The sequence below is a fragment of the Nothoprocta perdicaria genome, unplaced genomic scaffold (genome assembly GCF_003342845.1).
Source record: "Nothoprocta perdicaria isolate Ctin4 unplaced genomic scaffold, notPer1 scaffold_200, whole genome shotgun sequence".
NCBI lineage: Eukaryota > Metazoa > Chordata > Aves > Tinamiformes > Tinamidae > Nothoprocta > Nothoprocta perdicaria.
Window position 1 is genome coordinate 1,277,642 of NW_020455206.1, and position 25,262 is coordinate 1,302,903.

The window sequence follows — 25,262 nt, forward strand, 5'->3', positions numbered from 1 at the left end:
TCAGGGAGGGATTATTAAACGCCTGCAATTGCTGCACCCATCGCATTCAGTGTGCAACTGCAAACACAGGGAAAGAAACCAGTGTACAGTACTAGTACTGCTTAAATAACACACAAGGTTATACATTGCAGCATAATTAATAGCACACGTCCTCAGGACATGCTGGTATACAGGTTCTCAAGCACACGCATGCCCAGCCTCGCACCCTGGCACAAGCAAACGCTCATTCGCACCATTTGCTCCCACTCACAGTATCGGAAGGCTCTAGGTAAAGTAGATTGCTATATTGTTTGGAGCTACCACTTTTTTTTTTTCTCCTTTCTCTTTTATATAAAAGCACATGCTTAAAGATCACATCCACTGTAATCTCGCAGCAACACTCGGAATGATCACACAAAACCCAGGGAATGTTAGTGCACGCACAAAATTAAGCAAAAGAAAAAAAAAGTCTTCGGAGTTCCAATCACTCTGTTAGTAAAACAATCCCATAATTGTGAAGACTAATTATTATAAGCTTTATAATCGATTAAGTCACACAGTGCAAAAGCAGGTCCGCTGCCCGTGGTGTGTGCAGGGAGGGCTGTGTTCGCAGAGAGCGCCCACGTGCACGAGTGTCCGCCGCAGCCAGGAGCCCGTCCTGCTCACTCGGAGTCGCGGGGCACTTCTGAGGCATCGGCTCTGCAGATGGGGCACGTTCGATTCGCCTGCAGAACGAGAGGCACCAGGTTTGCACTGCCGGCCCCGCAGCCCCCGTCACCAGCGTGCGGCACTCGCAGCGCCCGAGCCGAGAGCTACGGGCAGCACGGGGCCTTGAGCTGCCTCCATTTGACATTGCTGTTATTACAGTCACTTGACAGGTTGAATGAAAGAATAATGATAGAAACTATGTGCATTTTATCTGCAAATAGCAGTTGAAGCAGCAAGCTGGCCTTCCCCTAGCGGGTGATCTTACTAATGCGACACCAAGCTGCACCGCACTCAACACCTGCGAGGTGAGCGGGAAGCGCAGCGCCATCCGGCACACAGCCTACACGGAGAGGGATGCTCCAGCCTGGGCGGCCCCGGGACACGAGCTCACGCCAGCAGCAGCATCTCCACGCTCTCCCGGCTTCCGCCCAGAAAAACACCACGGAGACTTGGACAGAGACAAAACAGACCAGGAAAAAGGACCACGGAAAAAAGGTTTAGCAAAAACTTACAATTTACTAACACTTTAGTAAAAAAGCTAAGCTAAAGAAGATGACCTGCCTAGAACAGATACTCAGCACTGAGTAATACACACAATAGTAGCTCCATGCTTAGCTCCTCAGTACATGACTGTGACAACACATCCCCTGCAACTCTTGCATACTCCCCGAACGGCAGGACACGCCAGACTTCACCTCCGTGAGCTGCTGGGAGCACGTTCCCAGGAGGCACACCTCTTCCTAAGCACAGGAATCTTTTCATTTTTAAACATTTTACGTGTTTACAGAGTAATGAGAAGGACCCCAAGCCAAATATGCCACACTTATGCTAATGTAGGTTAGAATATTTTAAAGCACATTTAAAAGTACATTTAAAATATATTTTGAAGTATAAATTCATCTTCTTTTCTGTCAATTACTAATGTTCTGATGGTCTTACAGGTTTACTTATCGTTATTATTTCTTTACAGAATTGTTCAAGGACAGATTAGAAGGATTGGACAATCAATTCAAAAAACATTTCTTGCTCTTTCATTATTGATTTCATACATGATGACAATGTTTCTACTTGGTCTCTATTCTGTAGTTATATTATCCTTCACACCCTTCAGGTAAAAAATACCTGAATTCAGGTATAAATTCAGGTTAAAAAATAAAAAGGCAAATTCTTCCAGATGAAGCAGTCTGATGAAAGAACGTAAATAAATACTCCAGTATTTGCCAATTATAGCATGAAGCAGACCATACAGCAAGTATATTGCTAAAATATAAATTCCTGACAGGAAACTGCTGAAAGAAATCATCTAAGCCAGGACAAAATGAATTGCATGCAAACTTAAGTACTGTTTTTTAAACAAGATTCAATTATAACCAAATCTGCTTAGGATTTTTTAGTGTTCTAAGCCTTTTATGGAATTAACTTCCTCTCCTGACTTTCACCAGGCCTTTCTTGCAAAGTGGAAGGAGGACATAATACCTGTCCCCCTAACTACTTACTCCTACACGCAAACCAACTTTCTGTAATACAACAGGACACAGCTACACAATGAACTGTTTTATTTCCTGAAATTTCTAGCTAAACCGACCTGTGAAGTGTTCCTAAAATTCCACAAAAACAACTGCATTTCCTTGATACTAAAACTGTTGGAACTAGGGTAAAATCTTAATCGTCTATCATCATCTATTCTGAAATAGAGTATGCCATTCCTAGAATTAAATGTAAGGTAAGTTCTCCTCATCTTCGGGCGAGTTCTTGTGACAGAGGCAGGTCGTATTTTCCAGCTCTCCTTTGGGACAACTACTACATCTCACTTGAAAAGCAGACCCGTCACGTACTCACATTCTGGAAGAGCAGTGGGACACGAAAGCCAACCCCTGTGCTGCGGAACAGGGGAGAGCAGAGCAGAGAGCACAGCAGGGACAATGTCCCCCTCGCTGCATGCACGTGTGCACTGCGGCTCTGCACGAGTCCCTGCGGCGCTGGAGGGTCCCCACGGCGCCGGCGGCCGCGCGGTGCTGCTCTGCAGCGCCAGGCACACGGCGCCTCGCACCGCATGAACAACGGGGTTGCTCTGGAGCTTTGTCCTTTTTGGGTTCCGACAGCTATAGACTGTGCAACACGGCTTTGCTTTTTCAAAATTCGTTCAGCTCGCTAATGTCTTCATTAAAACTACGCAAAGTTTGAAAGCATCAACGTAAGTCAAAGCTTCTAGCATAAGAACAAAGAAAAATCCACAGGTGGCAAATCTCTTCTTTCAAGAGACATACAAATAAATCAGCTAAAACCAAATAAACACTTATTTCTCAGTGGAAAAAAGAAATACTAAAACCTTCTACACTTCTGCTCTGCAGCCACCTTACAGAATTCATCCACATTACGTGAGCTGGATGGTGCATGACATGTGTGCTCATCTGAAGCAGAGAAGACACCTACTGCTGCTGTGGCCAAGGCAAACTTCTCCAGAGGTCTGGAATGTGCTGGGAAACAGGCATACTAGCAGGGAAGCCCCCAGCTCCTCACGTGGAGGTAAGCTGGTAAGGGCAGGAAAGCCACCTTCCAACAGGAGGAGTGCATGGCTATACTGGAAATAGAGCTGTATTAACAACTCATGAAGAAAGCTGTGAAACACATAAAGGAATGCACAAAAAAAGTTATGTATGTATACAAATACACACATACATCCATACACACACAAACACACACACATATATATGCATATCTTCCCATTATCATGTTTTCAGGTTTGCATATACAAGGGCTTTTGGAGGCTTTCGCTGTAGAGGCACTAACTAAAATAGACTAGATTTAGTTACAAAGGATTTTCTTTTTTGGTTTGTAAGCAAAATAATCTGTATTTCAATAAGAGATCATATTCTGTAAGTGTGCTGTCATGATGTAAATACACTGGTTCAGAGACCCTCCAGGAGGCTGAATGATCCTCACCCAGCTACTCTGGGATAGAACTGTGTGTGTGTGTTCAACAATGAGCAGTTCCAGGCTACACTCCCTAACCGCACTCCCATTAGCTGCAGATCGTGCACATCTTTCACCTCACTTCTCAAGAGAGCTGAGGCCTTTGTGCTCATATATTTCTCCTATGGCAAGTTTTCCTTTAGATGATACTGCTGTCGTAAGAATGTTAAAATACAGTCACAACCTGAGACATGAAGTTTTACGAATTAAAAAAAAAAACGGAGGTTTTCCTTCCTCTTGCTGATTTTCAGACACGTATGTGGATAGACGATAAGGCAGGACAGCAGCCTAGCATTGAAACGCTCAATTACTATTCAGCAATGTTCCAGAAACACTGACATAGCGACAGGTTCTGCAGAAGCCTTTGTCTGTGCCAGGTACTGCTGCCGAAAGGCTGTTTTGGATCCCAATTTAAAAAAAATTTACCATTATTCTTAATAACAAGGTAGCCAAAATGACACTATAGATATGAATTTACCACTTCAAGCAGACTTTAACGTGAATTTCCTCCATGTTAAAAATACGGCTTCTCTACAGCAACACATATATAAGCAAATACTCAAGAGAAAAAAATAACAAGTTTTGGGGGGGATATTTTTTGGAGGGGGGCATTTTTTCATTGGGGTATTTCTTTTTCTTTTTTTTTTAAATCTATAGAAACACAGAAATCTACATTATGAAGCTAAAGAAATTGCAAATTTATAAAAACTATAAATCTGTGAACTGCACCCTATATACTTGTTTTCTATAGGTTCATTGCAATTTCAATTATTCTACATATGTAAATCTTGATATAATAAAATATTGAAAAAAAGATGAGACAAAACAAGAATTGATATCCTGTTAGTAACAAATCTTTATAATGCAGCTTGCAGAGATACCTACTTATCATCTCCTGCTTAATCACATTACTGGTCCTTCCCACAGGCTGCTATGCTCTGATCCCACTGGGCTGTCCTGCTTCTAGGTGTCTCTTTCTCTTGCCCTCCTCATAAATAGTTTTGAAAGAGCATGGCACACGTCGTATGTGTAAATCCATAACTATATGGTAAATCTTATCTACGCAATTTTGAATGTAAATACATATATGCATACACAGGACATATACATACGTACATATGTGTGCATACATCTACCCACATATATACACACAAACATACTTTACATGCATTATACACATATATGCACATACACATATACATATCTGACATGCTTCAAAACCACAGAGAAACAGACAAACTCCGTATCAACATTCAATTTTACTAACCAGGATACACAAAACAGTGCTAAGGGTCTGCCATCAGACAAACCCTAGTTTGTACTTCCTGTGTTGCTATAAACTTGGTTTTGTTGGCATTGCCTCGCAGAAACAGAAAACAGCAAGATCTGTCAGCCAAAAATCATCCCCTTTTCCTTATGCCAAAGACTTCTTTAAAAGCACTCCCTCTTTAAGTGTTAAGAAGCAGTGAAAGGACGCAATGCCTGGGGCCTGTGGGCCTTCCTAGGCTAAGTATTGCACAAAGGAAGCAAAAGAGACATGCAGCAGAAGAATAACAACATTAACCCCCAACACTCCCCAAACCCATGAAACCCCTGGCCCCCAAGACCGCATAATAAATTCCCCATTTCTATTTATTTGTTTTTACCTTAAGCCATTTATCGACACACTTGGCATGGAACTCGTGGTTACAGGGTAGGACTCTAAGTAGCTGCCTTGACTCAAAGTCACACATGCACACTACACACCTAAAAAGATAAGATGGCAAAATTTCAAGAAATCCGCTTTTCAAGAATGACATATTTGTATTCCATCATCAGCCCGTAAGGTATATCTGCAACAGGGTAGCAGGTTTGCTTATGTGGTAGCTACTGCAGTGAATATTTATAGTGGTAAATCTCTAATGTACCAGTGTAAAGCGAGATTTGCCTTTCTGCTTAAGGTAATTTCAAACTATAAAGCAAGGAAAGGCACAGAGCTCATCACCAGAACAAACATATGTTGATACGGACAGGAAGTATTAACCTGTAAGAGCTTCCTTTCAGGTCTATCTTTCTATCTAAAAGAAGTAATAGTGAGAATCTGTGAAAACATATTGATTAAAGATCACACACATTTTAGTAGAGAAATTTCCCCCCTTGTTCACATATACACTAATATTCTATTAAAAATACTTTTTCTTCAGGGAGGTTGTGAACTTAAAAAAAAAAAATTTTGATTACAAAATTGATTCCCTTTGCCTACTTATGTTAAAAGCCATGATGAAGATAACTGTAACTGGAGTAAAAAAAAAAATCTTAATTATAAACATTAGACAGCATTTGGCATTAAGTCATTTGACTATCCTTCTACCTACAATGCATTTTCCACTTGGTTATGCTGATCTTTCAAAGTTAGGGGTTTTTAAGAATCAGAAAACACACCCTTAAACCACTGACAAATGCTTTTTAAGAATCACATTGAAATTAAACACTTGAAAGTATTTTAACACAGGCTTAATTCCCAGTTAACAATGTCTCTTCAGTGTCTAAGATACTGAACTTAACCTTGAAAGAAACCTTTCTTTAACTTAATTTCCTGAAATTCTGAGCTACTAGATTGAAACATCTTTAAATTAAGCGAGATGAGATAGAAATTTTAAAGTTAGGAAGAATAGTATTGAATAGCAGTCCCAAGAAAAAAATATATCTTTACTGAGACATGACTGCTTTTAAAGTACTTCCATAAACACCTTTGGCGTAAGTGGGTTTCCATTTGAAATAAATTATAATAAAGTCACAAAAATTGCTCAACTTTGAGAAATGTACTTACAAGGTCTGTTCTGACTGGTGGCTATTGGGATTGAACCGGTACGATGGAAGCTGCTCGATGTCTGCCTTGGTCAGGCCTCGGGGCTTTGCTTCTCCCAGACGTTCTGCCAAGTTCAGCAGTGCCTGCAAGACACGACAGTTGCACATTTTAAAAAACATAGCTCAAACAAACATCAGACAAGTTGGGCTGGAATCACCTCTTCTACAATAACACGTCATCCTCCCACTCGGTAGCACACGAGACTCCACCAGGAAACCCTTAAGATCTCACCTCTCCCCTCACAGCATGAGCTGAACAAAACACTTTTCAGAGCTCAACTACTTTTCTGAATTATTCCAGATGTACTCTTTGTGATTTTGAAGCCCCCATGATACAATTCTTAATTACTCTTTCGGCTTTTTGATTAGTTCTTTACTTTTCAAGGCTAATGAGAGGAATTTGTTGTCAAATTTATTTCCACAGCAAATATGCAACAAGTTTGGCCCTCCAAGTACTTAAAGGGACAAGGTCTGATTATTACTAGCCAGCTGAGTCACAGCAGGGACATTTTATCCTGAGCTCTGGAAAACAAAACATGACATCGACCTTAAATCATTTTTGGCTAAAATCTTCTGCTCAGTTTTATGCGCTACTTATCACAGCTAATTGCTGCTCTGATGATTAATCTGCCCTCTGTCATGTATATGATTTGAGCTGCTTCACAAGGATACTGCGAAAAATATCAGTATGAACTTGACTGATAGAAAACAAAAGGTAAAGAGATACAAAAGAAAGGCTAGCTGACCATTTTGAGTTTTTGATTTGAGTTTTTCCTGAGGGTCTCTGAAGAAGTGAAGGCACCAAGGCCGTCAAAGCCTTGCAATTAGCTTCATTTATTTTACTGTTCTAGATTTAAAATATTCTGCAAAGTCATCACAGCGCAAAAACATAACTTAATTCGTTCTTTTGAATATGCTTTACTTCCATTTGATAATTGAAATTCCAAAATAGAAGAGAAGCATACAGAACAAAAAGCCGATTCAATGATCACTGATTTAGAAGGGTAAGATTTGAAAGTGTGGGGTTTTTTTTCTGGATTTTGCCCTCACGGTGATTATCTTTACTTCAAGGACAGAAGCAGGACTGAAAGCAAAGAATAATTCCATTGTGTGGACTATTTGAGTTTTTCAAATATATCTGCGGTTCCCATACCAACCTCATAGTTTTCCACTTCCCCATCTTCCACATCCAACTCAAAGCTGAAAGCTGGTCCAACTGCCGGTGGCACTGGGAGCATTGATCTACTATGGGAGCAAGTAATGACAAAGTTCAGCACCTTGCTCAAGAACAGCACACAGATTTACAGCTAACGTGAAGTAACCTTACTGATCCCTCTTAAATCCAAAAGTTCTAAGACAGTAAAATGGTAAGCATGAGGTCAAGAACTAACATCTGATATGAAAGGGCTGAAAGAACAGGTATTCCTGTCACTTTTGGGTACTCTTTATACTGCCTTTTATATGAATGTTTATTGCTGGGCTTCACCTGACACTTCATAGCAAGGCTCAGCATTACTACAAAATCTACATCTCTTGATTGTCACACATCATGGGGAACTAATATTAGTACTGAACCAGGGATTCTGATGCTAAATTTAAGTGTATAAAGTATCACACAAGGCAGGGAACCCTAACTGCACCTGGCTGTGCAATGCCAAACCGCAGGACGTTCCAAAAGGCACAGTGGATATAATCAGACACACCACTGGACCAACTTGCATGGTGAAAGCAACCTGAGACTTGCCTTCCCATAGACTGTGATGCTGGGCAAAGCAGAACCTTTTGGAATATTTAGGCTAGATAGAAATTTTTCCTCTTTTAAGTGAACAAGCATTTGTCGCCCTCCAGACAGGGAGGAACTACAATAATAAATGCATTGCACTAAAAGCTTAATCTCAATGAATTCACCAGGAATTGCTGTGCTCCACTCTGTACTGGAGAGACAGACAAGGCACTATGATGCCTGAGGTGCAAAGCTCAACAGCTTCACTGTGTGGAAGGTATCTGGGGGCCACTTCCATGCTAAAACCGCACGGGAAGAGACCTCGATCCAGAGGCCCCACAAGGAGAGACAAAGGTTGGTTAATTCAGTGTCAGTGCTGCCCAGCCAAGTTTTTGAAGACAAATTTTTACTTGTCTTCAGTATCTTCAAGAAGACTTCCACCAGAAAGAGCAAGAAAACAGATACCAAAACTACAAAGGATGAAACTAGTGAAATTTCACTTTTCCTCCTTTGATGTGTAAACTGTTCAGAGCAGGCTGAAGTCTTTTCGAAGGAGATCTCTGAAGCGCTGAATTGTGCGTGTTGCTGGCACAGAGCGAGCAGGGAAGGAGCCGGGCGGCTCGCACGCCCGCAGCCCCGCACACTTCCAGTGGAGCGGAGGGAGGAGGAGCAGGAGGCGCCTCTGGCACTTACAGCACGTAGGGCAGCAGGCTGGCAGGGTAGGGCTGCGGCGGCACCGGCGCCTGCGATCGGTACCTGCTGCGGCCCGGCAGCCGTCGCGGCACAAACGCTGGGTAGGACTGCAGGGGGAGAGACGCAACGCTCAGCACCTCCGCTCCTTAACTTGCTGGTTAACAAGCTGAAAGCCCAACACTGAAATCCCTCGTCATTAAAGCATTACCCGCCAAAAACCCTCCCGCTCCAGTCAGAGACACATAGACCCTCATTTCTGATAACAGCTGCTATGACTTAAACATAATCACAGCCTTTTGTGGGAGAAAGCAGCCATGCACAATGCAAGCCCCTGCAGGGCTGCTTTAGGAGACCCACGGGAGCTGAACTCCTGGTTCCTCTCCAAGTTTAGAGGCTCAGCCCAGTAAAGGAAGAGTTTTAAAAGAAGTACATATACATATATTTACTCCTGTGTTTAAGGTTTTGATCTCATTGTGCAAAATTTCTTGTACTAACTATTGAAATGGGTGCACACATAGTCAAAAAAAAAACCACTCAAAAGCAAAATGCATTTTTCCAGAAATACTCAAAGTAGTAATTATTAAGGATTATTCAGAGCTGAAATTCATATTGCTATTGAGTTTATATTCAAAAATCTTAAGGATTTTTTTTTGAAAGAAAAAAAACCAAATGTTTTAATAGCATGCTTTTCTCTCTCCATGCTTGAAACTTTGGAACACAGAGAAACCCAACAAAACAAAAGATTAACCTGAAAAGAAATTGACTTAACAGCAGAAACATTATTGACAGCCACAATCATGCATAAAATGTACACAGTAAAATTATCACTATGTAAAATAAACATAGTCTTTTTCTTGAAAGTAAGATCTCAAACCATATACAGTAAATATCAGTTTTATTGCTTGGTGAATTTTGTGTTCTAAACAAAAGCACTGGAAAGTGCTGTTTTCACTTTTAGGTCTAGGACTTCTAGGTCCCATTTTCACTTTTTAGGTCCTCTGAATAAAGGACAGCCAGAAATGTGGCCATTCCATAGTAATTTCATTATAAAGCAAATACAACCAAACTTTGCTAAAAATGACTTGAGTCACTAGAGATTTAGGATTTGCTTTTTAAAAGACCATATGATTACTCATAACACACCAGTGTTCTGCCCCTCAGCCAGCGATACCCAGCCCAAGATTGAAGCATGAGGGTGTACAGACACTACATAACCTGCGATTTCAAAAACACATTCTTTTGTTCTCTATTTACTTTTAAAATCTGAACTTGGAAATCAAGAAGATCTCACTGTACCCAGGAAGTTTAATTGTAATTTCTCTATCAAGCATACAAATCAAATACAAGAAATTTATGGAATATTTTGAAGTGTGTCTGGAACTGTAGAAGTGTACATCTTTACTACCTGCATACTTTTAGCTTAACATTGAGACGAATAATTCTTTTTAAAGTGTGGAGCTGTATTTGAGTTTTAAACAGCAAACGTTTAATTTCATTCAGAGATAGGCTGCATTACTTCAACAACACTAAGGAGAAATATCTGTATGTCCTTGAAGTCACAGGGCCTAAAATTCAATCCTCCTTAAAAAAATTTAGGGATAACAGACCACTAAAAGCTTTTATCAAGTTGATGACATATGGCTAAATAAAGCAATACAAATCAAATAAGCCCAGAACCTAAATTTGACTTGCAGCTCCTCCTTCAAGCCTTTAGCAAAAGACAGCGTTTTATGAAAGGTCCCAGCTGCAACGCAGGGATCCTGGCACAAAGCCTGGACGCCTGGGGATCCTGACCCCAGCAGCACCATCCTCGGCACGGATTTCATCCCAAAGTAGGTTTCACATTTTTGGCGTGGCTGCTCTTTATCTGCACCTTGTCCTCCTGCTCACCTTAATGCTCTCCTAAGGCAAGACTCACTGCCTCAGGGGCACTACCAGACCATGTGCAAGATGGAAGCACTCTAAGGCTGCTTGCAAACACCCCAAAGAACTATCATTTTCAAAGCATTGTAGCTTTCCTGACCTGTGTAAATTCAACACACTTAAGGAACAATTAGCAGAAGTGCAAGTGACGCTGGATTTCTGAACTGTGCTTATTAGTTTCTGCAGTAGAAGTGCTGGACTGTGGTAATACAGAGGAGGGATAATTTCCAAGCAACTGCTATTGCACACACCACAAGTAGCATTATCAAAAGTCACCTGCTGATGTCACTAAGTAAGTCGCCCTTAGCTTAATTACAATGAACTCAATTGCAAGAAGTGCCACTTTTCAACCAAATCTGCTAGAGAATAAAGATTGAGATTCAGCATGAATGAGAATGTAGTGCAGAAGGCAATACTTACTACACCAAATGACACGTCCTGGTGTAAAGGGTCGTGGGCTAAGAATTGGAGAGGAGCTGAGGGAGGCAATGTTGGTGGATGGACTGAGGGAGGGTATGTAAAACCTCCTACAGGAAGATGTTCTCCAAGCAGCTCTACTTCATTTTCTATTCTTTGAAGTGGCTGAAAGAAACACAGGCTTTGTTGCATTAATACAGATGCAATTTTCCCCACTGAAGAACTGCCATCCCAGCTGTACAACTCTGAGCTGCTCTGATCAGTTTCACAGTGTATTTGTATGGTCACAGTGTCTACTTTTTTCAGAGTAATACCTGGAAAACTACCAAGAAAACAACACTACCATAGCAAATATTACACTATGAATTTGAGCTAAATTAATCTCCTCCAGCTAGCCGTGGTTGTAGATTAGGAGTTTCTATAATCTAACAAATACAGGAGGGGCTTTAATTTTCTGCGTCTTGTGATTTTTTAAAGAGAAATATTGCTCTCTTTCTGGCCAGGCTGCTGTCTCTGTGAAACGATATGAAAGGAAAAAAAATAATCTGAAGACCTTTGCAGAAAATATTCTTTTTTATCTCATTGGCCAGTGTGACAGCTAAAGACAGACATAAGATTTTGCCATATAATTTGCAAATGACATGGATGGTGGACGCGGCTATTTAGTGGTATTAAACAGATCATGATGCTCAACAACGAAGCAGACGCTTGTCCTACCAAGGACAGTCCAGAGGTTTTGAAGCAAGGATTTCCAGCTTAGTCCTGTGAGACAGTGAACTGTAATAAATCTGTCAGGGCCTCAGAATACACCCAAACTCTGCATAGACCGATCCTTCGCCTCAGTCTTTTCTCCTTATACTTCTCAGTCATTAGGCATGATGGAACTCTGACAAGATGGACCAGATAAAGTAGTCTTCAAACTAAAGCACTGCAGGAATGTAAGCATTTATTATCCAGTTTATCAGATGGCATACGCAAGGAATCAGCTAATAACCTGCATAACAATAATAATTATAACAAAAATAACAACAATAATAATAATAAAGAGCTGTTAAGCTGAAGAAAAGAGCTCTAAATCATTCTCATCAACCATAAATGAGAATGATCTATAAACTGCAGCAGGAAATCAAAGGTTTCTTAGGAAAGAACTCAGTAATTACATAATAAGTAAACAACACCACTGTTTTTCCCCTCAGTAACTCCATTAAAAGCAGGAGAATTGGCAGGTTCCTGGTTTATTTGCTTTCTTGAGATTTATGAGGAATTTATAAATAACTTTCTGCTATTTATAACTGCTTTTTTGACTTTATAGCTTTCTGCTATTTGTAACTTTCTGTTATTTATAAATAACTTCCTGCATTCTGCTACTCCTGACACAGTGTGGGGAATAAAAACAATATGAGATCTGTGGGCAGTTGCAGGACCACAATCTCAGTGCACTTACAGAGATATGGAGGAACAGGTCATATGCCTTGGGTGCTACCCTGTGCTTTTCAGGAAGAAAAGATGACCCTGTGCTTTTCAGGAAGACAGGATAGGACAGTGAGATGGTGGAATTGGTCTTTATGTTACAGAGCAACTGGTTCTACCTAGGGGTGGATAAAGAAGGAACTAAGAGCTTACGAGCAAGGATTAGAGAGAAGACCAAAAAAATGGGGGATACTGCTGTGGACACTTACTACAAGCCACCTGATCAGGAAGAAGTTGTCCTTTGGGCCCCTTACAGCAAGCCAGAAGTAGCCTCATGATCTCAGGCACTGGTTGCATGGAGAACCGTGGTATCTGCTGGAAAGACTTGGCACAGACAGTCCCAGGAGCTCCTGCAAGGCACTGAGGACAACCTTGTGACAGATGGTGGAGGTGCCAACAGGGAGATCTGTGCTGCTGGACAGTTGTAATAACAAGCAAAGAATGAGCAACTGGACGTGTGAACGTTGGGAGCAACTTAGCTGCAGTGCGCATGAGATGGTGGAGTTCAGGATGCTGCCAGGAGGAAGGAGGTCAATGACTAGGATTTCAACCCTGGACCTGAGGTCAGGAAACTATGGCCTCTTCAGGAACCTGTCTGGAGGAGTCCTCTAGGCTAAGGGTATAGAAGGAAGCAGGGGTCCAGGCAAGCTGGTTAACATTCAAGGACCACTTCCTCCAAACTCAAGATCAGTGCACTCCTGTGAGTAAAAGTCAAGCAAAGTGGGCAGGAGACATGCATGAATGAGCAAAGTGCTCCTGGCAATATCCCAAAGCAGAAGAACGAAGTACAGAGCTGTGGAGAGATGGGCATGGTGCTTGGGAGGAATACAGGAATGTGCAGACTACGCAGTGATGCAAGGAGGAAAGTTAAGGCCTCCTGGAATCAAATCCAGTAACGGATGTCAAGGATAAAAAAAACCTGTTTCCTCTGGTGTATCAGCAGCAAAAGGAAGACTAGGGAAAATGTGGGTCTACTGCTGAACAGGCTGGGTATCCTCGTGACAAAGGATACAGAGAAGGCAGAGTTACAAAATACGTTCTTTGCTTCAGTCTTTATCACTAAGGCCAGCGCTCCAGGATCTCACACCCTGAAAACAAGGAAAAGTCTGGAAAACGGAAGACTTTCTCTTCATCAAGGACTGGGTTAGAAATCAATCAGGCAAACCTGACACACACAAATGCGCAGCCCTGGCTGGATGCACCCACAAGTGCTGAAGGAGCTAGGGCACTTTGCATCACCTCTGCAAAGTACCAGAGAACAGCGGAGGTGCCTGAGGACTGCATGAAAGGCAGTGTCACTGCAGTCTTTAAAAACAGCAAGCAGGAGAACGTAGGAAACTAACTAAATGCTGGTCAGCCTCAGCTCTATACCTGGAAAGACAGTTGGACAGCTCATTCTGGATGTCATCTGCAAGAATATGCAGCCGATGGAGTCTCCAAGGGGCAACCACCCTTAACCAACAAGACAGCCTTCTATGAAGGAATGAATGGCTGGGTACATGAGGAGGGAGCGGAGGGGGTTTCCTATCTTGACTTCAACAAGGCTTGCAACACTGTCCTCTCATGATATGTTCACAGGTAAGTCAGGAAGCGAAGGCTAGATGGCCATGCTGGCCCGCAGGCACCAGTGTGACCTTGAAAGCTATGGCCAGTGCTCCCTGGCCAGCGAGTTCTAGTGAGAAAGACAAACAGACTGACACAAGCATACAGATAACCCCACAGTCAGAGCTGTGGGGCAGAAACGTAATTTCTCCCCTCAAATTCAAAACATGGTCACCTTCTGCTGTCTCTTTGCTCTCTAATACAAGGCCACTAACTTTTCAGCCAGTGAGCTGAAGCTGAAGTAGTCAGTTTTCACAAGTGAAAAACAGGAAGAAGGGAGAGATTCTTGGTTTATGAAGGCTTCCGAAAGACCTAAAGCCATAATGGTTTACCATTCTAAGGAAAACCCTGGTCATTTAAAGTTCAACTTAGAAGGAAAACAGTAAAAGTCTGTAATGAAAGTAACATCCGGTGTTTTCACATTTCTTTGCTAAGCTTTTCTCCAAGACCACTGCTGCACTACACAGCCTCCTCTGGATTCGCCTCTTTCTGCAAAGGCAGCATCTGAAGGAACAGTAAAGTAAAATAAGCATAAGTCTTTCTGAGTGCAGTACAAGCCTATACAGAAACAGCACAGACAGCACTGATGAAAACCTAAAAGAATTAGAGTGAATTTTACAAGTATTAATTCCTTATCTTTACACTAAGTGGGGACAGGTTTGTTTAGAAAGTATCTGAAAAAAAAGACTCCTTTAAACAAAAATCATTTATTTCCTCAATGAGATAGGAAAAGGGGCAACAGTATTAGCCCATCCAGCCCAACCTATCCTCAGGTGGGAGGGTAAGAAGCATTACTTACCGATCGCGACTGCTGTGCTTGGAAAGGAACAAACTGCCCTGGAGGTGGCAAGTGAGGAGGATGGTGTGGAGAGAGGTGGGGAGGGTGCAAAAGGAACGGCTCGCTAGAAATGAGGGGTGGGAATGCTGCATACGGTACTGGTAGGTGCTGGACCGAACATGCCTGAAGCATCTGAAACAAAAATGACAACAAAGTAAAACTTATTTTTGCCGCTGGAATGAAAATATCTGGAAGGGAAATAGAATATTTCCTACATTTTCTAATAAGCAGTAACAAAAAACAGAAGTTTTCCTTACACCTTGAAAGAAGCCTTCAGAACACATAAAAACAGTAACTCAGACACATATACAGGGCAAAATGACCGATGCAGACCAGGTTCTACAAATACGATGGTGTGTCCCCAGGCATCTGCAAAGTGTCATTCACTGCAGATTAGTTCAATGGGAGCTGGGGTTCACTGCTGCCTACCATCCTGAAACACAATTCACAAGCTCTGTCCAGTTCAGTGCTCTGAAATCCTTCATGCTCTGAAGCACAGAGCACTGCAGCGGGCAGCCAGGAGAAGCTGTGGAGTCTCCTTCTCTGGAGATCTTTGGGCCCTGCTTGGACGCAGCCTGTGCCACGTGCTCCAGGTGACCCTGCATGTGCAGCGGGCTGGACTGGATCATCTCTGGAGGCCCCCTCCAGCCTTAGGGATTCTGTGATTCTATGTGAGCAAGAAGAGCTACTGTAGGAAGGAACCTTTTCTCCCTCTCCCCTCTAAAGTTCCTCATGCAAAAGCATTTTGAACTATGTGAGTGGTGAAGGCAGTGTAGGGGAGCAGAAATATACTTAATGCAAGCCTTCATTTACTCTTCCGGCTCTGCAAATGGAGGAATGAGAAGAAATGCCTTTTCTTTTTCCTGCTCCTTAAGGAATGTTCAGGTATGTTCCTTCTGCATTTTTCACCATTAAAGGAGCACCTAAGACTAAATTTGTTAGTTGTCAAACTACCAACACCACCTTGGCTTTATGTGAACAAAAGATAATTACTATAAATTAAAAAGGTCATTTTTGTTTTTAATATCCCACTGGAGAAGCATACATAATTTGGTAAAGTCATGTACAGGACCCACTGCTACTCTCCCAGTTTTTGTCAGTCAGGAGTAACACAACAAACTGAACATATAGACTATAATGACCACACAGCAATAACAGATCTAGCTTAAAACCACATTCAAAGAGTTAAAGTGGAATCACCACCTCATTTACTATGGTCAGGACCCTCAAGAAATCCCTACTTGCCCTGAAACAACAGCAGATTAATCTGATCTATATCTATTTTTTTAAATGTACCACCATTTTCTAAAAAATAAAATAAAATAATTAAAAAATCAAAGCTAAATTTATCAATAGTTAAAATATTTTTATCATACTTAATAAACCGAAGTGAATTTCAGTAAATTCAAAACTCAGTTCAGTTCAGAAACCAAACGGAAGGTAAATTTTCAGGTCCAATGCCACGGTGTTTGAGAAGGATTAGTGCTATGGAGAGGTATAAAAGACCAATTGCTTTAATGGTCCCTCGAGTGACCTCACACACACTGGATCAGCTATGTGGGAAAGCGGACCATACCTTGCACCCCCACACCATTACGTGAGGACCGGAGGCCGCTGTCACCGCGGGTGCACATCTGCACCAGGACCAGTGCCACCAGCTGCCCACTGTTAGGGCCGGGTGCCGCTGCACTCCCACTGGCTGCTCCCAAGCAGAGCCACGGGCACCGGGACGGGCGCAGCGCGACACCTCCGTGCAGGAGCTCCCCCAGCAGCGTTGGGTACGCGGGGCCCCTCCACACACCTCCTGCTCGTGTGCATAGCAAAGCGACGGCAGCCAGTCTCGCGGCTACGAGACACCGCGCTGCAGGGCTGGGGTTGCAGGACAGGGGCTGCGGGGCAGGCGCAGCTGCGCTCCAGAGCATGGCAGCCTGCAGAAAGAGGCCAGCGAGAGCTCCGCAGAGCTCGGGCAGGAGCACACGAGCTCTTGCCGTGGGGCAGCAGAGCCCACGCAGCAGGATGGGCTTGGCCGAGTGCGCGGCAGTGCCGGGAAATGCGGACGGTTCTGCCCCAAGGCGAGTGTTGCAACGCGCTCATGCGTCCAGCAGGACCCACGGCCGTCGCGCTCCAAGGGCACAGCTAGGGAGTCATCCCCCTCTGTCTGACACCTGTGAGACTGAGCTCCTGCGCCTGGCCCTGGGCTTGCGGGTACTAGAGAGCACCACCTACTGAAATGGGTCCACTGAAAAGTCAGCGATGAGGTTGCTGTAGAAAGCACAGAGAGACCCTGTGCTATTCAGCTTGGCAAGCACATTAGTATCTGTCTTCAGCAGGTGTGTGCAAAAATCACCTCTTCTGGGAGCAAGCAGAGAAAGTATGACAAGGAAGGAGAACAAGCTCCAGCAAAGGATTTCCAGCCACAAACACCAGACAAAAAGTTTCATCAGTGAAGGGGGTGAGCATTAGTATGCAAGCTTAAATGACTCTGATTTTCCATCCTTGAAAACTGGCTGTGCTCTGAGCGGGCACATCCAGAGCTCCCTCCTAACTTACATAATTCTTTGATTCTGTGACATAATAGGAAAAAAAAATATGGTCCACTTGCTGATGCTACAAAGTTTCAACTTGGGAAATATTTCATATTCTGTCACACTGCACCCATTCTCTCAGTGAACTCTTTAGTGAGCAAGGTTAGATGGAATTAACACAAATTCATTCATGTCTATGTTAAGAGTAAAGCTGCACTCCCGAATTCTGAAATATTTACAGACTGCACAGTTAGGAGCTACAAGAATTACCAGCACCCATACTCTGATGTTTGGATTGCCTTAGAACCCAATATAAAGCTTGGGAAGACTTCTTTCAAGTTGTTGCTTGGTGTTTCTTAGGATATGCTGCATTCTTGCCTTGATGAAGCCACTGAGCAAGCACTAATCCACACACACGTGCTCCAAGAGCACGCTGCCTCACAGAGCAAGGTCAAGCAGCAGAAATGCACAATTCTTCACACAGAAAGAGTAACCAGAAGAAAAAGTTCTCTCTCATCCTGCTGCAGGGATACACAGGGACAGCTGTTCACTATTTCGGAAGGCAAGGTGAGACCCTGGGTGCTTCGGCCTGGCCAGCAGCCTCTGCCTGGGCAGCACGAATGCAACGCTGTTTCTCCTCCAGCCAGCCTCTTCAGCCAGGGATAGTTAGGCTGGGACTAGCCATTTGAGCAGAGAAACAGGAATCCACATCAAGAGTTTCTACCCGCTGCCGCAGGCTTCTTCGTGGCTTTTGGTCACAAAACTACACTTAACAGGACCATGGGAAGGGTGAAGCCACAGACTGCTAGCAAGTGTCCAGGCGGCAAAGACCCATGTATATACAGCATACAGGTGACCACTCCTTGGTCAAATCTGGGGTATTAACCCAGTGGGAATAACCACCAGCATCACAAATAGCTACCGGGCATCACACATGGCTTCTAAATTTTATTAGAGAGCGATGCTAGAAACGGAGGAGCCGCTGCAGCCCTGGTGGGCGCAATGCGGTCTCCGCCTCGCACAGGCAGACAGCCCAGCGGGGACAGCTCCACCCCGGGCCCCGTCGAGATCTCCACGAGGGGCCGGTCCATGAGAGCGCCACTGAAAAGCAGTACCTCCCAGGAGGCATGTGAAAACTGATGGAGAAGCAGCTTACATCCTTCCACATTTGAATTCGATAAATCAGTTCCTGATGTCTCGAAGAAAAACATCATTATTAAAAAACAATATTTTGACTCATTTTGAGAGCACATTGACAACACAATTTAGCTCTTTCTGATTCTTCACAATCTTACCACTGCTCAGGAACAACAAACAAACAAAAAACAGCTGACTATGGACAGGGGGTACTGATCCTCTCTGCATATAACCAATCCCTGTGCAAGGTCTCTTCATCTCAGTAAAATTTCTTGGTGAGCTGCCTCATAGGCTTTAAACATCTGGAAATATACACAATATTTGCTGATAAGAGACCAGATCAAAAACCAACATTTATGTGGAATGAAAAAATACATCAGGCTGAGGTGCCACAACTTGCAAAGCAACCAGGCAAGCGCCATACATTTGCCAGCTCTAAGGCCTAAACTGTTAGACACCATTGCAATTTGCCACAGGAAATAAAGGTTTTCTCCCGTGAAGCACCAAGGTGCCACCACATGTCTACGATGAAAGTTGACCTAATCACGGAATTGCACTTACGTGGGGTGGCCCGCTGCAGACGGGAAGGTGCTGCCCACTGAACACCACGGAGCAAGCCGGGACCTGCTGCGCGCTGCAGGCCGGGATGTGCTGGCCCGTGCAAAGTGGGATCCCGTGCGGCGCCACGGTGGTCACTGTGTACGAGACCGGCACTGGGCCTTGAAGCTGCAGCGAAAGGAAGAACAGGGCTTAATTAAACGCCACTGTAAACTCCTCACAGCCTCAGCATTCACAGACTAACCTGCACCTCGCACAACAAAACACAGAGTACCCAGAGCTGTAATTCCTGTTCTTGAAAACATTCCTCTCAATGGAATGCTACTCTCATCACTGTGCAAGACCTGGAGAGATCTCTCAGCTTGAAAGGCTAAAGCCTCCAAGGCACCTTAGCATTCCAGCAGTGTCGCAAATTAGTGAGGCCCCCACACACCCTAAGGTCAGTCCTTATGAAATAAGATGGCTGTAATTAAAAGCCAATTGAAAAATATAAACTTCCACAGTAGCTAAAGAGGCAACTCTGGAAGGAAAACTGTTTGAGTGATAAGCCACAAACATCTTAATGAACACTAACTTTATATAGCCTTTCTTGCCTTCAAATAGGCCAATCTCTGATTCATGTTCAGATCAACAGTTATGGGATGTCTCTTAACCTGACTGTAACAGAAAGACAGCTGGAAAGCTGGAAAAGAGAGGGACTTGTAAACATTACTGAGGCAACAAATTACATGTCTGTGGACATCCTAGGAAAGACATCCAGGCACATAGATCTTATAGTTAGCAGTATTCTGTAGAATTTAATCAGAAAACAAAAGTAGATAGTGTTATGTACATAACATACTTTTTTTTTTGCAAACATCAACTATGAAATCTGACAATAACCCCACAGAAGTAGTGTCAAAGGAGCAAAAATCCACAGCAAGTAATTACTTCAAACCTCTCTCTTGCTTCATGATTTGCTAAAATGGAAACCACCTGCGAGAAATGAGAGAGAGAGTGCAGCTTACTACAACGCTAAGAATAAGTAAATTAAAGACTATTGACCTATTTAACTGGCCAACAGATGAGGCCAAAACAGGACTGGGGATCACTGAACTTCAAACCCAACCTCAAGCGACAGACCCTGCTCTCAGGAGACACACTGACTTTGGCTTAGTTCTGCCTCAGGAAGAAAAGCAGTTATTTTGTCAATGCAGTGCTGGATATGATTCAGAGGTATCCATTTCTCCCACAGGGCATGGAGGAATAAACTGACCTCTTATAGTTCTTTCCTCCCAGAATTAGCCTGCAGAAAATACTACCGTGGAAGACATCAGCAAGTTTGGAAACACTGACACCTGATGTAAGACGGTATCTGGAAGGTAAAGGCAGTGCCATGGTTTTTATCCAGACTTGCATAAAAGTCACTGTCATCATGTAATGTTAGCACATGAAGCAGGGCCACAATTTGTCTTCTGGAGATGCTGCTGCCCTAAGACAACTGCTCATCAAAACGGGAAGCTGCAAGAAACTACAGCATCTAACTAACTAGCAGGCTACTACTAACATCTAACTACTAACTGCTAGCTACTAACTACTAACTAACTACTAGTACTAACTACTAACTACTAGCATCTAACTACTAACAGGCTGCATGGTACCCTGGATCCTCCCTATGAGGAACGCTCTATCAGCTCCTCTTTTAGAGAGGATCTAATTATTTATTTTCTGGACCAGGTAGAGAGCTCATCTTTTCACCCCACTTACGGATGAATTCATTGAGGTTAGTCTGGCTGATGCAGTAATGAGAAACTGCTGTTACAAGTTCTGCAACTAAGCAGATGTTCAATTACAAGCACTATGATTCTACCTAAATAATGCGTTTTGGTATTGGAAAGCTTTACAGTGGAGGCACTCTTAAGAAGATATTCCTCATGCAAAACAAACCACCACCCACATCTCTAAGCCCGACCTGCTCATGAATGTCAACCACAAGAGTGTTCTGCTGTGGCGGATGAGCGGCAGGGTGCAGCAAGCGAGGAGACACGTTGGGTGCATGGAAGGCTCGTGGCTCCTCTGCTGCCGGCTGCTGCCCATAGGGGAGGTGGTGGAAGTTTTCATCCTGGTTAGCGGAGCTGTGTCGCGGCAGGCGGTCTCTCCTTGCCCTCTGACGCCGGACAGGAGGGCTACAAACACATCAAAGACGAGAGGAGATCACAAAAACGCCACAGAAATTCCTGAGCAACTACAAACACGTGAGTCTCCAGCACCATGAAAAACTGCTGGAATGGTTAGTCTGGAGTGTAATTTCTTACCAACAGAACTTCCAAAACCCAGTCAGTACTAATCAGTACTAATACTGACACTCACTTCAAGAGTGCTCGGCAGAATGTAACTGAATGCCCTAAGGGGAAACAGGCACTTAAATAAACACTAGTCCATTAGAACAACATCACTTGTGTTGCCAGGCCAAGTGCTTAGACATTGAGATGGCAAACTTCAGAAGCCCTCAGGAGGCTCTTGTGCACTTACGCCAGTCGAGAACTCTTAACTGCGGCCTTGCAGACCTTCCTGGGGTCCTGGCTCCTGCCGGGCACAAGATATTCACAAGATATTTACTGCTCACTGTGTAATGGCAGTAAAGACCGCTCTAAAGACACAGGCAATTCTTACATACTCACTAAGCGTGAGGAAGGAAACAGCTCTTGATAAACATAAACAATTCATATTAATATATATATAAATAACTGCACCTGAGTGCCAGGATGCTGCCCTTCGGATGGCCGTGCACATTCATCCCCTCCTCATTCCAACCTCTTCCTCCCACAGCACCTCTGCACTGGCTGGATTCAGCACAGCTCTCTGCTTACTCTAAAGGAGACACTCATGAAAAACTGCAAAGAAGTGTCTGTAACCTGCCTGAATGCCAGCCAAAACTGCTGCATCTAGTATGTAATGGGCCCTCTGGTTCAAAGCATTTTTGGGTGAAACAGACTTTGTGGGCAAGATACCCCCCCACTGGAGCAAAGCTGTGACAAGCTCTGTGGAAATCTGTGCCATTCTGAATGACACTGACTCAAAGACTTCGGGGCTGGGGGCTTGTGATGGAGAAATAAAACTCTATTTTTAAGCCTCTCACCTCAAACAATCACTGCATAACCATGGTTGACTTAACAAACAAAACAAAATTGAGTATTTTTAATCTAATGGCTAATATTGTGCACCCAAGAAAAAGCACAGTTACTAAAAGTTTAGTAGAAATCAAATCATAACACTTCTCTGAAGCCAACAGAGCAGTGTGCTTTAACTTGCATTAGGTAATTCAATGTTCTTGAGCCCAAGTATGGGAAGGTGACAGCTTGTGTTCTGGATAAATAACCTTAGTGGTAAAGAAATCTGTATTTTTATGCTTTCCTATGCTATCACCAATGTATCAGTTTAGTCAGACCATAAAGAAACTCTACTTTTCCACGACTAAGCCAACTTAATTAAAAAAATATCTCCATTTTGTGAGTTTTGAGACACAAGCTAAAAAACAAGACAGAAACACAATTCAAACAGCATGTGAACGACCACCTCACCAGCCACGCATGAGACTATTCTAACACCCTCTCTCCACCCAAACACATTCCCTTCATTTCAGCATTTTTCATGTAGGGAAAGGACTGAGCGCAATCAGAGCGAAAACCCCGGCACCACAGAAAAGCCCATGGCGCCCTGGCGAGAGGTGGGCCTTTCGGCTGTGGTTTCTCTTTGCCCCGTCTCGCTTTGCCCGCACGCTGGCGCGGCGCAGCGCGGCGCCGGGCCGAGGGGCCGCATCGCACCACGCCGCCCCTACCTCCTCCTGCTGCGTGCAGGCGTGTGGCACCGCTCCCCCGGGAAGAGGTGCTGGCCGGGCCGCGCTGCCGGCGGCTGCCGATGCGATGTCAGCTCCCATGGTCGCATGGGCGGCGAGGGCGCGGGCGACACGGGCGGGAACTCGAAGACCGTGTGGGAGAGGCGCTGTCTCTTGGGGCTGGGGCTGTCTTCGCTCTGCACGGGGCAAAGAGCACAGCGGGCAGGTGAGCGAGGCGCGAGGGCCGCCGCGCGCTGGGGGCCGCCGCGCGCTGGGGGCCGCCGCGCTCGGCCCGCAGGCCGGCTGACCCGCGAACGCAGACGCCTGAGCTGCCCTCTGCAGCCGCTGGCCGCCCTCTGCACTCCCCGCGCACAGCCGGCCTCGAGGCAGCACCTTCAACGCTCCCATCACACAAAAACGCTCTCTGAGGAGGGAATTACATTTCTTCTATCTTGAATAAGGTAAGTCCTATTTAACACTCTTCCCCTGGATGTTTACAGGCCACAGATATATAAAGCGATAAAATGTGTGAACACGTGGAAAGATCTGAGCACAGTATTTGTACCAGTGCCACACATCCCTGTCGGAAAGCAGCAGTCAGGGAGCTCTCAAGCCCCGCGCTGCGCCCAGTTCCTACACGAATGGCTTGATCTCTGCTGCGTTTAATTTTTAATTCCACGTCTGTTTCTGGCATGTGTCCTCAGGAAAGGAAGGCTCCTAAGAATGTAGTGCATACATCTGCTTGTTATCCAACCGCCTCTTTAACCAATTCCATGCGAATTCGAGAGGGCAAAACACTGCTCAAAAGACAGGCACGCTCTGCAAGCCCCACGAAGGCAGGTGCTGGCCACAGACACCTTCTGAAGGGCTTTTTCACATTCATATTGGCAGAGGATAACTCCAAACGTAGCAGACACGCAAACTGTCAGGCAGCTAAGCCATGCTGAGCACTGCCACCCCAAACAAGCCCCTGGCACTGTTAGCTCTAAGCTCTCTATTAAGCCTCCCTGTGCTATGTGTTAAGCAACTGCATTTTCACCCCAGGTAGTTTGCCATTAGGAAGTAAGCAAAGTCATCTTGGGTATAACATAACCATAGTATTAAATTTAAAGAGGCTTGTTTCTGCACAGAAAATAAAACGATCTGTACCTAAAACCAAGTTATTTGCAAATTGATGACATAAAAAAATAATCTTGGCCTTGATTAAGAAACCAATTCTCATGTGACAGCTGTAAACAAGGTTAAAACAGCACCTGGGCAAGTACATGGAGCTAACAATAGAAAAATCACAGAATCACAGAATCACAGAATGCTTGAGGTTGGAAGGGGCCTCTAGAGACCATCCAGTCCAGGCCCCTGCTCCAGCAGGGGCACCCAGAGCACGCAGCACCCGGTTGCATCCAGGCAGGTTGGGAAGACCTCCAGAGAAGGAGCCTCCACAGACTCCCTGGGCAGCCTGTGCCAGAGCTCAGGCACCCACACAGCAAAGAAGCTCTTGCTCACATGGAGGTGGAACGTTCTGTGTTTTTTCTTACACCCATTGCCTCTTGTCCTATCACTGGCCACCACTGAGAAGAGTTTGGTCCCCTCCTCCCTACATCCTCCCCTCGGGTACTTCTACATATTGATCAGATCCCCTCTCAGTCTTCTCCAGGCTTAACAGGTCCAGCTCGCTTACTCTTTCCTCATATGGGAGATGTTCCAGTCCTGTGATCATCTTTATCACTCTCTGCTGGACCTCCTCTAGAAGCTCCCTGTCCCTCTTGTGCTGGGGAGCCCAGAACTGCCTACAAATCCTTGCGTCTATGTCAGTGTCAATGTTATTATCAGTTTGCAAGTAAAACAGTTTATTAGGGAACCACACTATTTTCAGAAATCTCCAGAACACTTTTGTTCCATCTCGCTGATATGCAAAATGCTCGCTGGGACAACCACTGCTTCTTACAGCCATTTTACACTGTCTTTCCCTATTTCCAACAAACAACAAGAGCAGAGCACCTAATAGCTGCCATGAACATCACACCCAGCTCTTACCTAGTAAGGGGAAAGTACTAC

The 25,262-nt window shown here is 44.2% G+C and overlaps 1 protein-coding gene across 1 annotated transcript; it reads right to left on the reverse strand.

Moving 5' to 3' along the window:
- On the reverse strand, positions 1 to 23,399 carry RNF38 (ring finger protein 38). Its single transcript, XM_026038063.1, has 10 exons — positions 23,211 to 23,399; positions 21,345 to 21,558; positions 19,397 to 19,561; positions 15,135 to 15,305; positions 11,267 to 11,428; positions 8,924 to 9,030; positions 7,665 to 7,752; positions 6,470 to 6,591; positions 5,307 to 5,406; positions 1 to 704 (listed from the first exon to the last, which is right to left on the reverse strand). The coding sequence occupies exons 1-10, from the start codon at positions 23,315 to 23,317 to the stop codon at positions 642 to 644; spliced, it is 1,299 nt and encodes a 432-aa protein (XP_025893848.1). The 5' UTR covers positions 23,318 to 23,399; the 3' UTR covers positions 1 to 641.
- Positions 23,400 to 25,262: the final 1,863 nt, after the last annotated feature.

Excerpts from the sequence above, each read along its gene's own strand:
- RNF38 (XM_026038063.1), bottom strand. The coding sequence starts at position 23,317 with ATGCGACCATGGGAGCTGACATCGCATCGGCAGCCGCCGGCAGCGCGG. Across the intron at positions 9,031-11,266 it reads AGGACGTGTCATTTGGTGTA|TCCTACCCAGCGTTTGTGCC; the intron begins GTAAGTATTGCC and ends CTCCCCCTGCAG. Across the intron at positions 705-5,306 it reads GTGTCGATAAATGGCTTAAG|GCGAATCGAACGTGCCCCAT; the intron begins GTAAAAACAAAT and ends CTCGTTCTGCAG.